The 13663-nt window shown below is 38.6% G+C and overlaps 1 protein-coding gene across 3 annotated transcripts in view; it reads right to left on the bottom strand.

Annotated features, from left to right (window-relative positions):
* Nucleotides 1-873: 873 nt before the first annotated feature.
* The window catches only part of LOC138411935 (neural cell adhesion molecule 1-like), a 13209-nt gene continuing 419 nt past the window's right edge, over nt 874-13663 (bottom strand). Inside the window, exons 2-11 of one of the 3 annotated variants that reach the window (XR_011244427.1) lie at nt 6691-6813; nt 6269-6595; nt 6100-6187; nt 3922-3991; nt 3659-3822; nt 2564-2686; nt 2142-2468; nt 1973-2060; nt 1417-1504; nt 874-1307 (exon numbers count right to left, since the gene is read on the bottom strand). Coding sequence is in view for 2 of the 3 variants with exons in the window: in XM_069533637.1 (XP_069389738.1) it covers nt 1270-1504; nt 1973-2060; nt 2142-2468; nt 2564-2686; nt 3659-3822; nt 6100-6187; nt 6269-6595; nt 6691-6757 (1419 nt within the window). In the remaining variant the exon portion in view is untranslated. Of the gene's footprint in view, nt 1505-1972; nt 2061-2141; nt 2469-2563; nt 2687-3658; nt 3823-3921; nt 3992-6099; nt 6188-6268; nt 6596-6690; nt 6814-13663 lie in introns of all 3 variants that reach the window. The other 2 variants (XM_069533636.1, XM_069533637.1) reach the window with 2 other exon arrangements.

Genomic DNA, 13663 nt, shown 5'->3' with positions numbered 1-13663 from the left:
CACTACTTGGTGCATTGCTGCCTCCCACAGGTAAAGAACCATCACTGCAGTTTATGTCCTCAGTTTATAGCGTTCGATATAAGTTTAGAGTTTTAAGGAAATGCACGACTTCTCTCTCCTTCTTGTACATCCCATCCCCAAGCAGTGTTTTTATAGAAAAGGTTTCAATACCAAGTTTGCCATTTTCTATAAACAGCTTTCTCCTTTCTTTGACACAGAGTGGACAATACATTAATACATGTTGGACAGACTCCAGGACTCCACAGTTGTCACAGTTGCCCTCTCTGTGTTTTCCCACAATCACCCACCCACTTGCTAGTCCACAATGACTGAGCCTTAACCTTGTCAATTTGATTTGATCAGTTCGAGGCATTGTTATTTTATTGAAAGGTTTCACAGACGCTTGGATGTTGGATGAATAGTTTTCTTCCTCTGATGTCTCCATCCCACTCTTGCTGCCATTTCTGATTTAGCTTTTCACCGATGATGCTACGACACTCCATCCTTCCAAGTGTCCTTGTACATCTACTGTGTTTCTGCACAAACTTGTCTTTGCTGCCCTATCTGCCACCTCATTGCCCTCTACCCCAACATGTGCCGTTTCCTTCTCCCCCAACCAATGCCAATAGGGAAGATCATGAATCTGTGCACACTACAAGTTTATCCCATCCCCCATCTTCCACCCACCACAGCTCCCACAATAAATCAATAACTCTGCAGTGAAAGTTGAAGTCCTATCTGGTAGTCTTCTACTCTGACAGATTTGAACATGAGGGATGTATGTACCAAACCCCACTCTATTGCTTTCTGGATCCTTTGAACCATCAGTGAAAGTATTTATATATATATATTTTATACATTTATAATATAAAATAACCTGTGGTGGCCACTTTATTCATTATATGCGTTACACTTTATTAATACATGAGTGACAGTTAACTTTTTCTCTTTGCAGTGTTGCAGTTGGGTGCTTGATAAAAAGGAACCAAAGCAGAACAGTATCTTTAACACATCTCAACATCAAGTATATTTTACAACAAGCATGTTACGGTCACAAGAGCAGCTACAGAAAGCTGACATGGGATTTCTGGTTTAAAAAAGAAGAGTGTTAAACATTGCTTTAGGATTTTTTTTAAACAAACACACAGGATATATCATGAAGCTTGGTCTCTGTGAACATTTTGCTGATTCATTTCCTTTTATACATCATCATAAACAAACTGTCCTCTCTCTTGTGATTTCTGTAAAAAAATCTCTCTTTATTCTTACTCAGCTGTAATTTGAGGAGGAATCGCTGCCTGTAGGTGCTGAAAAGAAGTATTGATCAGAATCGTTACAGATGGACAGAGACTTAAGAAAAAAGCCAAGTGAGACACGAGAAGATGAAAGTTTGAGTGGCGACAGAATCTTTCTTACCTCTCCTCCCAACTTAACATGAAACTGGGCAATCGTCAGAGTCCTGTGGTCGCAGCGTCTCTTCTTTGAGGTCCCGGCTCTGCGTTTTCTGCAGAAGTGAAATTGTTACAGAAGAAATGTGATTTTTTGATAAGATAGTGACACCAGTTGAGATTAAGTTGATGCGGTTTACTGGGAACAAGTTGGATCTAGATTGGAACACGTTGTTTTATTACAATTAATAAGTATAAGTCTTGGAAGTACTGGATCTTGGTGGGAAAAAAATCACACATATTTAGGGGACTAAAAAGAATGGATGTGTGAAATTTGATCCAAATAAAAATGGCTAGTCAAAAAGTAATAGAAGAAAAGTAATAACTCTAAACACAGGGACCATTCTGTAGGAAATCAACACCATGAGCAGCACAAACAACATTCACACAATTATCTTTGTTTGAGCTTAACAGTCAAATCAGTCTTATTCCCAGAGCTGATTACTGCTCTGCAACAGAACCGATCCATCCATCCATTATTATTCAGTTTCATCTAAATCTAATAGTTCAATTGTGTAACTCACCTGTGGAGGCAAACAGCTGCAGTGATGACAAAGAGGAGAGACCCAACTCCAGGTAGAATTTTGTATAGAAAATGCCACAAGACGACTTCTGCAAGAACAGTAGGTGTATTTATGCAGGTAGCATGACAGTTTGATTCTTGACTTGCACTACGCCCGGTACCCTGCTTACCTGGAGGTGTCTCAACTACGGTTAAATTCCACATTATACTCCATTGACCTCTTCTGTGAGTCACATCACATGTATATAGTCCTGAGTCGTTGTGCTGAGCATTAGAAATGTTCAGCTCTGAAGGAGGGCCAACGTCTATTCTCAGTCTGTCAGAGGTGAAATTTGAAATAGTCTGATTCTTTAACACTGAATGAGTAAAAATAAATGTGTCTTTTCTCCAGATAATTTGTGTTGTTTTGTTTGTGGATTTGTTGCAAGTTAACGTGACAGAGTCTCCGCTGGACACCAGTATATCTCTGAGGTCGTCTGTAAAATTCTTTAACATGTCTAACAGGAAAGGAAACAATCAGTCAGTATAAAATGAAATGTGTAAATTACATCTGCAGAAAATCATTTATCTAAAACACAAACTTCCACCGTACCTGCGAGGACAGGACACATGAGTCTGAGAAGAACAGAGAGCAGAGCAGCTTGGTTCAGGTGAAACATGGCGACCATCAGACAGAGAGAGACAGACTGGAGCTTCACAGACCTTATCACAGTCACTGGAGGAGGCACAGAGACAAGGAAGTGGATAACTGCCCTTTGTCGAAACTTAAAACTCCTGTTTGTCTGATGAATGTGAACGAAATCACAAATATGAGGATTTACTTCAAATGAGAATATTCACGATTCAGGCTCCATACTTCTTGACACTAAAATGATGATGAACATTGTGGGTATAAATATCACAAACTCAAATATAAGATGTGTGTGATGGACATTCTCAACGGCAGGAAAACCACATATGTACATGAGGCTCACAAAATGTGACCCTTCTGCTGAATGTGGTTTCACAGCAAGACAAACACTTTTTGATGCTCACCCTGAACCACCTCTTACTTTAACTGAATAGATTTACTTGAACGTTTTAACATTTTAAAATGATGTTGTAGAATTTTCTTTGTCGTCCTTGATTATACATTTTATCTTATATAATTTGAAGTCTTTGATTTTAAATGCTATTGTAATATTTAGGTTGTTGCTGGTTGCTTTGTTTTCTTGTTTTTATTTGTCCTCTGTGTGAAGCACTATGGAACAGCTGTTTTGTAAAGTGCTATACAAATAAAGTCCTTATTATTATCATATACAGTTTACTTCCCCTGCATGATTAGACAATAAATCTGTATTAAATGAAAGAATAAAAAAGTAGATAAATAAATTAATCAAACTTGACTTGACATCTATGAAGCATAAAACAGTTTGATAAAAACAACCACATTCAATTCCTTTACAGAACACTAGAGGGCACAGACTTTCAGTCAAAGCCTTTTGATTGTCCTTAACTTTATTGCCATTAAAAAAAAACACTGAAAAGCAACTTTCCTCATTGACCTCAGAGTCAATTAAACCTTTAAATATAAAAACATAACAATACACATTATACAATCAATACACAAGATTTGATAAAAACTATACATCATAAAAGTTAATGCACTGGTCTGATTGTGTTGATGCTGCATGCTAGCTGTCCTCACTTGTGGCGTCTGGTGTGAAGTTGAAGTAACTGTCTCGTGTTTCAGTTGAATTTCCCGTTAACTCATTAGAGACCATAGATTGAGTTGAGCCTTTCCATGTACTGAGTCCTGTGCTTTTTCTCTCTCCTTCTGTCTGTGCCCGCCTGAGCTTGAGGGATGACCACCTGCAGAGACAACACGTCACAGCAAAGTTCAATCATTTCTCTGGGAAAGAAATGACAGGAAATGTGACCGTGTGAAGGAGACAACAAAGTTCCTCTGACTTCTCCTCCTGACTGAAGATCAAACTGGCTCTGCACTGGGTCCTGATTTGTTGTCCTGGTCCTGAGTTTTCTGCAAAAGTAAAGCAATGGCCCGTAATGATAACCATCACATTCCAGGTGCTACAGGTAAATGATTACATCTGCTGAGGACGTTGTGTTTTCGCCTCTGTTCATAGGATTGTTTTGTTTTTTATTGTCAGCAGGATTTTGCACAAACTACTGAGTGGATTTCCACAAAGCCTGGTGGAAGGATGAGCCAAGAAAGAACCATTCAAATTTTAGCAGGGATCCAGGATTCTTTTTTATTACTTTCTTTAACATAAGGTTTTTAACATTTACATTAATTTCCCATGGAGTAATTCATGCATACTGATGAAATGAATCAGGTAAATAAATGTAGGGGACTGATATATATGAGTTTGTCAAATTTAGTCCTCAAACTCGAAGGAAAGTCAGGCCTTGGCAGTGTTTGTGTTCTACTGAGTGCCACGGGACAACTTTTGACAGTTGACTATCAATTTCCATGATTTCTCAAACAAAAACACCAACATTTCTCTAGTTGCAGCTCGATATGAGGATTTACTGCTTCACAAAAACACAATGGCTGGAGACATCACGGTGTTACAAGCTGTGATGCATATTTCTGAGTATTTTCTGACATTGCACAGATTAAACAAGAAACTGATCCATTGAAAAAGTCATCTGAATATCTGCAGTAAAAGTCGTTAGAAGCCCTTCATTAAAAATAAAAACAAAGAGGCCACTATTGCAGGTGTCACTGCATATTGTTAAGTCCTTACAACCAAGAAAAAAAGTATACTTTATTAAAGTGTGGTTGATATGCTTGCTTGCAGTACTTGGTTCGTAGTACAGGCCTCTAAACCAAGTACTATATATACCCAAGATTTTTTCTTTTTGTTATCTGGCTTCACAGATCCTAACATTGGTTTATCCTGGGAAACCCGTGCTACAGATCCCACTGACTCACTCAACTCTGTGTGATGTGCACGCTGATACCTGCAGGGAAATTTAAAATAATTTCAGATTTTTACAGTCAGTCCTGTTCAGAAACAAGTAACTCTCATATTGAGATAGAGCTATATTGTTTCATCATATATTTATGTTGTGTGATTCATTATTTTGTTGTAGAACCAGAGAGGACACATGAAAAGTCTGGATCAGCAAAACAGCTCCACTAATCTATAAAACATATTCTGCTCTTTTTTAGTTCTCCAGTAAACTCATATGTCCCTGTCAGGATCCTGTAGACGTCTCTGGTTGTCCAGTGATCTGATTGTTTCAGTTGGGCCTGAACTCAACGTGCTCCAGAGCAGACTAGAGAGGTACGTATGTGAGCCTGGTGATTTTCTGCAAGAAGAATTTTAACCATGTTCATGGTGATGAAAACCCAGAGTTAAACCTCAAGTTACATCCTGCTGCAAAGGCCACGAATACCAAACAGAAAGACCAAATATGACCAAAGTGTTAACTGCGGTGCTAACATCATTTTCATCAGCAGCACTTTGTGTGTTTCATCCCAACCTCGCACCCGCCACTATGTACAAAAATATTAAACTGCCATGAACGTAGAGCCATACTGGGTTGATGCACCTGATGGAGATGAGTGAAACATCATGGTGAATATTCAAAAACTTTACTTTTACTTTAAATTTACTTCATTTAAAAAAAAGAAGTCTGGTTATTTGTTTGTCAGCAGGATTACACAAAAACTGTCAAACACATTTACACAAAACTTAATGGAAGGATGTAACATATGCCGAGAAAGAACCCGTTATATTTTGGCGCAGATCCGGACAAAGGTGAAATTATTTTCGATTTCTTCAGCAGTGTGAGACAGGGAACTAATATCTATGAATGTGTGCAATTTGCTCAAAATAAAATGTTGGGTGCCATACAACTGATAATAAACCAAACAATACCATGAGCAGCACAAACAACGTTCAGTTGAACTTTTATAAAACTACCTGGACATAAAAAACCAAGATGACAGGACATCCCTGGAAGTAAAGTCCCTTTGAATGTTTGAACAATTATCTGTGATTAAGCTTTACAGACAAATCAGTCTTATTACCAGAGCTGATTACTGCTCTGCAACAGAACCGATCCATCCATGCATTATTATTCAGTTTCATCTAAATCTAATAGTTCAATTCTCACCTGTGGAGGCAAACAGCTGCAGTGATGACAAAGAGGAGCAACCCAACTCCAGGTAGAATTTTGTATAGAAAATGCCACAAGACGACTTCTGCAAGAACAGTAGGTGTATTTATGCAGGTAGCATGACAGTTTGATTCTTGACTTGCACTACGCCCGGTACCCTGCTTACCTGGAGGTGTCTCAACTACGGTTAAATTCCACATTATAATCCATTGACCTCTTCTGTGAGACACATCACATGTATATAGTCCTGAGTCGTTGTGCTGAGCATTAGAAATGTTCAGCTCTGAAGGAGGGCCAACGTCTATTCTCAGTCTGTCAGAGGTGAAATTTGAAAAAGTCTGATTCCTTAACACTGAATGAGCAAAAAGAAAAGTGTCTTTTCTCCAGATAATTTGTATTGTTTTGTTTGTGGATTTGTTGCAAGTTAACGTGACAGAGTCTCCGCTGGACACCAGTATATCTCTTAGGTCACCTGGAAAATTCTTTAACATGTCTAACAGGAAAGGAAACAATCAGTCAGTATAAAATGAAATGTGTAAATTACATCTGCAGAAAATCATTTATCTAAAACACAAACTTCCACCGTACCTGCGAGGACAGGACACATGAGTCTGAGAAGAACAGAGAGCAGAGCAGCTTGGTTCAGGTGAAACATGGCGACCACCAGACAGAGAGAGACAGACTGGAGCTTCACAGACCTTATCACAGTCACTGGAGGAGGCACAGAGACAAGGAAGTGGTTAGTTTCTGTTCGACCAAGCTCGGAGCTGTGTGTCAGGCATAATTAAGTCATACAGAAATTATAGTTGTGGACTGTCTTTTTCAACGAATTAGAACCGTTGGGAAACTTTTTTCCAGCTGATTTCAGTCAATCTCGATGGATTGAAATGTTGCGGCTGCAGGAAAACACTGCCCTCTGAGTTTCACTGTGAACTAACACCTAACAGTTATTCAACTGGGTGGCTCTGTTCTGCCCGGGCTGGCCATTAATCAGCTAATGAAAACCAGAGGGCAAGATGACAGTAGCATCGACACAATTTGAAAAGTATATGAATTTCAAATGAAATGAAATGAATTGTGGACCTCTGGTGAGTAGATTTGTGACATCATAACATGGTGCTCTACCAGGTCTTGAGAATAATTCTTTCAATCTTCGGTTTCTCAGTGCACAATAAAAGAATAATACAAAACAAGACAAGCACATGAATGTTTTAGTTTGTCCACTGTGGACGACTGTAAAAAACATGACAGCCTCCCCAGAGAGCACCCCCCTCCATGTAAAGTTTTTAAATATAACAAGTCCATTCTATGGTAAAGAGAACAACAGTGAGATGATTACACACAAGTTAAAACATCCAAATCCCTTCCACCTTAATGTTACACACTGAACCTTTAAAGCATACACCATCAACCATCCATTCTCCTCGTTTCCTCCTCACGCCGAACACCAAAGGTTAAGCTAAAGTGTTTTTCTGTTTGTGGTGTATGTGTGAAATTTAACACACTTTTTCTAGTTCCTTTATTTCTGCTCTTGAACACATCTGGGGACTCACAGACTCAACTGTCAAAGTCTAACTGGTAACTTGGAATCAACAATACACTTGAAATACACGGGTATAATTTATAAAGCTCCTGGATTGATCACAAACGTATAACAAACACATGCTGCTCTCAGGCTTTTAGCAGTTCTGGCCTTAAATTCACAGTGTGGCTTTGAGTAGTAATCACAGCGTCTTTCGTTCTGCTCTGCCAGGGAGTGATGCATGTGTTGTTTATACGGGCTGATTTTTCATTTTACAGGCTTTTCAAAGCAGAGTTGATTAAACATGAGGAGAGGGAGGAGGCAGTAGTGATGATGCCTGTGTGGTGAGGAAGTGCTTTAATTATTCTGTTTCCCAGCAGGAGTTGCTATTTACACCACTGCTCCTCACTATGGCAAAAACAGGAGGTGTGTGTGTGAACTAGCTGTGGTGTCCTAATGACTCCTGTCGGTGCCATGCTGTCAATTGGAGATGCAAGGAAAATGAGTCAAATGATAATATAATACATCCCATAACTTACAGTTTATTACGATTTATTAAAGTTTATTTATTCATTGTATTCTTTATTTTATCCACAGACATTAAAACTGTACATCACTCTCCTTTGAAAAAATCACTATGAAGTTGAATTAACCTCTGTCTATGATAATAATAATAATAATAATAACGATAAGAAGAAGAAGAAGTAGAAGTAGAAGACGTAGAAGAAGAAGAAGAAGAAGAGGAAGGGGAAGAAGAAGAAAAGATGAATGTTATAGCCTCCCTGATGGTAGAATTTATTACATAGTTGTATTAATTTGTGTTAGTTTCAACTATGTGTATTTATTAAACTGTCAGTAAAGTGTAGGCCTCAGGGATTACTCCTTTCATGTATAATTCTATTCTACCCATGTCCCTGCATATAACCAGTAGGTATTTCATAAAGGAACCATTGATATCACACAAGCTCATCTGCTATTATTCCTCCCTCTGTCTCTATTTCTTTCTCCGTCTCTCTCTCTGCCTCGCTCTTCCTTAATAGAGCAGAATTTGATTATAGGCTGCAGATATTTCTAATGGTAGAACAAAGGCCTGCAGAGTGATGGAACTGCCAGGTAAAAGAGAAGTTCAGTCTGTGTAGCTGTTTTCAGACATAAAATTGGCCAGAAAATTGGATTTGGATTTTTTAATTCTGCCTTTTCACGTATGAAGAATGCAGTAGGAGATTTTTTTTGTCCGATATTCAAACGACAGATGGTGTCTGGCTCCTCATTTTCCCAAATGTCATGAACACGCCCACTTGCTTGTTGGGAATTTTCCAGATATTTTCCTGCTCCATTCTCACACTGGCTCATTCTGACATTTTATTTTACGGCCCAGCGGGAAAAGTTCCGGAAAAGATGCGTTGACATTTGGGTTCTCACAAACAGCCCCATCAGAAAATGTTTAAAATGTGTTTCCTGTATCTTTGTGTGCAAATATGTGCGTGTGAAGACACGGCTGTGCTTTGTATGTCTGATGCAGTGCACATACCCCCACTCCCTATTGTGTATGGCTTATTATTTACTTGATGTTACTGAATGTGTTTCTATGTGCAAATGTGTATATTTGTGTGCAGCTTTAAAAAGTTCCCCTTCCCCTTAAATAGGTTAATGAATTAAATCATGGTTGTGGCAGTCAGCAGGTGCCATCGGCCTTCTTCACCAGAGACTGAGTGAGAAGAGGGGAACAAACAGGAAACCGTTATAAACTGTCAAACTGATCACCCACAAGATGCAGATTCTTTCAGCATCACACATTTGTTAAAGTTAAGGACAGAAACTGCTCTCCAGACAATCAGTTTTGACACGACCATGACTAGCACAGATTAAGTTTTTTGGACTGCACTCATTAGTCCTCAGTCTCACTCGTCAGTACACATTACTGGGAAATTATGAAGTGAAACTGTGCACAACCGAGGAAAACATCCTACACGTATTATCAGATTCTGCAGACATGCAGGAAAGCACAAACAGGAAACCTCAACCACAAACTCTCGCGTATATATATAATGTCTATGTTTCCATGTCACAGGTATACACAGAACCACAAATACATTTTTCATGAAGACACTGAGAGGGGTTGTCCACACACAAAGAAAGATCAACAGTCTGTGTCTGAATCCCACTTCAACAGGTCTCTGAGAAGGACACGACAGAAAAACTGTGATTAAAGAAAATTCCAGGAGCAAGAAAATAAGTTCATTGAATGTGTGTGCTACGTTTGTGTCTTCTCCCTGCAAGTGTGTGCGAGAGCTTTTGCATGTGACCGTGGTGAGTCTGACCCTTTCAGGCATTGATGGATGTTTGTGAATACTTGAGATGCCTCTCAGAAAGCCCCTGGCAGAACAAGGAGAGACATCAGAGGAGCTAGAAACCTCTGTTCTCCATCCTGAATGCTGGTTCGCTCGTATGTAACATGCACAGTGCATGAATTTAAATCAGCACTGTATTATTTGTTTGGATGTTACACCAAGAAAAAAAAACATTAAACAATTGGTCTAATCCAGAATTCATATTCTCCCATCTGATTGCAGAACATGTATTTGGGCAAAGCCTGGGACACATAAGTGGAGCCCATTGTATATGTGCACGTGTGCATATGTGCACAGAGGAACAATAAGAAGAATAGGATGAACTGTCAATCACTCTTTTTAATACACAGAATGCTCTTTTTCTGTTTGTATTTTTTCCTGTTAAGGTTTTTCTTGGAGGTGGACATAAATAAGTTAGTGACTATTATTAATATGAATAATACATCCTTCATGTCATGAATGTTTGACCTCTGACTGACGGACATCACACACTGCACTTCTGTCCCTCATTTGCAACTCTTAAATAGTTCTGCGTTTTTATTTTCCCCCTTTTAAAAGTTTTTCTAGTTGTTTTCCCTCATTCTATTCGAGTGTTTTGGGCAGAGGATACCGGACAATGTTAAGCCTGATGAGGCAAATATTGGTTTGTGAATGTAGGCTGTGCTTGCAGTGTGTGAGTGTGTTGGGGTGTTTTCAGTAATCCAATCAGACTCGTGCCACAATCTCAATCAGCCAATCATGTCAAACTTAAAATCTGCTCATTGCAGGGATTTGCTACGACCCTCCTCTTCTTCAATCACCACCAGTCTCGATATCCAGAACCTCGGTCAAGCCCAGTCTAGTCCAAGCATCTAATCTCTAGAGCCCATCACCCACCACCAGTGTCAAGACACACCCCCTTTCAACCCTGATGAAATCACTATGGGTCTAAGCTCCAAATAGACTCATACATCACATCACTTTCATCTCTTGATGTGCAGAGCAGTGGATTTCGCTTACACCCAACATGTTTCAACTAGAGTTCACATCCTGACATTGTGGTTGGACTTGAGCAAGATTGTGGTCTTTTTTCAAAATTCAACCACAATGATAATTCATTCTTAACCATGTGCAGCGAGCGCGTCTGAGCAAAACCTTGATAAACCAACTCAGGCCTCTGGGGATATTGTATTAGAAGAGTGACGAAAACACATAAAACAGTACTCCATGGACATAGTATTGTGGTCCTGTAACACTGTCAGACTCACAACAGACAGCTTTTTTATGATAAAAATCGATTCATTCTGAACCAGAGATATTTATTTTTATTTATTTTATTATTCACAGTTTTTCTTTGTCAAGACCTGGTGCTTATGTAACAAACAAATGTAGGTTTCACAAAGGTCCCTCAGGAGCAACAAAAGGCTTTAAATTACAGAAACATATGCAGTAGTTTTCCTCAAGACCTACGAACAGACTGATATCAATGGCTGTGTTGCTGTGTAAGTATTAATATTTTCAAACATGTCAAAGTAAACGGTCATGATTTGTATGAGTCCAGGCTGGCTGCCAACAAGTTCTAACATTTACCCCATAAAGTTAAGTTTAGGTCGGTCGTCGCTCCAACGTGCTAAGTGAAGTTTCTCTGTATTTGTATTCCAGGTTTGCTTCACAGTTGAGGAATTGTTTTGTATCTCCCAAAGGGAAGCAGATACATAAAAAAACAACTTTTCCTCTCTTTCACACAGCTTCCTGTGCGCCAGCAAACCAGAGAAGCAAACAAAGGTCAAGTGAGACAATGGATTAAAACATTTCCATCAACAGTAATATGCATGAAGCCACATTAAGAGCATAAAACAAACTTTTTAAGACACAAAGCTGCATTCTTTAATGTTTTTCGTCGATTGTTATTCTGCAGGAAGAATGAGAAACACCAGAACACACACACATGCACACACACTCTGAAATAGAACGCACATACATGACAAAGAGCCCGAGGGTGTTGAATAATCACAGCATCTATTTACACAGGTATTCTTCCTCAGAGGGGATGGAGTTATATATAATTGATGGCTTGCAGAGGGTAAAAATTCATTTATTCCCTTCTTTCTATTCAAAATTCAGTGTGCTATGGTGTTCAATGCCTCAGACCATCCTGCTAAATCACTCATCTAATCACTGCTGGCTGCAGCACGCACTCCAGTGGTGGTTTGTAACCCTGAAATAAAGAAATCACAAGAACCCTTGAACATTAATCTTTAAGCACACTGGGGGAAAAGGTCTTTCTACACACGGCCTCTGTGAATGTGGGTCTGATTGAAGGGCACGGCGAGGAAGGGACATTGTATGATGTAGCTTGAATGTGATGTAATGTGCGGCTGAAATAGGATTTCACATGGATAAATATCATGGGTAAACACCACAAATCTAACCCTCCTGGAGCTTTTTTTTAATAGTATTAACACTATATTATCATCATTATCATCTAAAAAACTAAAACAAATTTACAAGGCAGCAAAGTGTACTGAACAATTTGAGCGATATCCAATAAGAGCATTCAACCATGAAGGTACAAGTCCAAAACAGCTAAATCATGAAAGTACATGATCGATAATAATCAAAAGCGGAAAATCTGTATTTCAAAACAATTATGTGTGTCTGCTAGATATTTTTTAATGGATGGGCTACATGAGGAAAATCATCTTTAGAAATAAAAAAAAATACGATTTAGAAACATGCTTCTGGCCAAGAATCAACATAATGCAGCCATCGCTGACCTTAACTGTAAAAAATCCTTTATAAGTAGCTGATGATAATAATAATTCCAATTATAAAATTGATGCTGTATTCTTGACGAATGGTGGCAGGCAAATGTATCTAATGTGAGCAAAGCCAGGCAGCAATTTGTTGCAAAATGACATAAATAGGATAGAAATAAATAAATAAGCTACTTGAATAAAATCATCTTCAGACAAAGGCAAAGAGAGAGATGTTATTTTGTTCCCTATTGGCCAAATGTCAACATGCTAATACATTAGAGTTGTTCTTAACCAACTGGACCATCTGTGATTTAAACAGTAAACCTGAACCTGGCTAAAGTAGCTGAAGATAAGAATAAGAATAATGAGGTAAAATGATCATATGGAAAATCTGAATCTTGCTAAATGGATTTGAAAAAGAAAGAAACACACATTAAAGGTACAGTGTGTAGAATTTAGTGATATCTAGTGGTGAAGTTTCATGTTGCCGCTGAACACCCCTCACCTCCTCCTCTCCTTCCAAACATGAAAAATAACCCGCGGAAGCTTCAGTTGTCATAAAAACTCAAAAGGTGTTTAGTTTGTCCAGTCTGGACTAATGTAAAAAAAACATGGTGGCCTCCGTAGAGAGGGTCCCCCCCGATGTAAATATAAAGTATTTGAATATAAAGGGTATTTTCTGGGCTAAAGAAAACTACAATTCATACAATTTAGATGAAACGAACTAATTAGATTAGATTAGATATACTTTATTCATCCCACAAAGGGGAAATCTTCTTATTACAGCAGCAGAAAGAAAGTGTAGTATACACTACAGAAATTTAAGTGGAAAAGGCAAAAACACAAAAAAACAGACAGAAATCTCTATTAACTACACAATAAAGTACTGAGGATAAAAAAAAGTGGCATGATATAAAAAGTATTGTAATGTAAAGTGACCATGATATAAA

This window comes from Paralichthys olivaceus, chromosome 10 (genome assembly GCF_024713975.1).
Source record: "Paralichthys olivaceus isolate ysfri-2021 chromosome 10, ASM2471397v2, whole genome shotgun sequence".
Lineage (NCBI taxonomy): Eukaryota > Metazoa > Chordata > Actinopteri > Pleuronectiformes > Paralichthyidae > Paralichthys > Paralichthys olivaceus.
The sequence above is the reverse complement of the archived record's forward strand: the minus strand, read 5'-3'. Positions and strand labels throughout refer to the sequence as shown.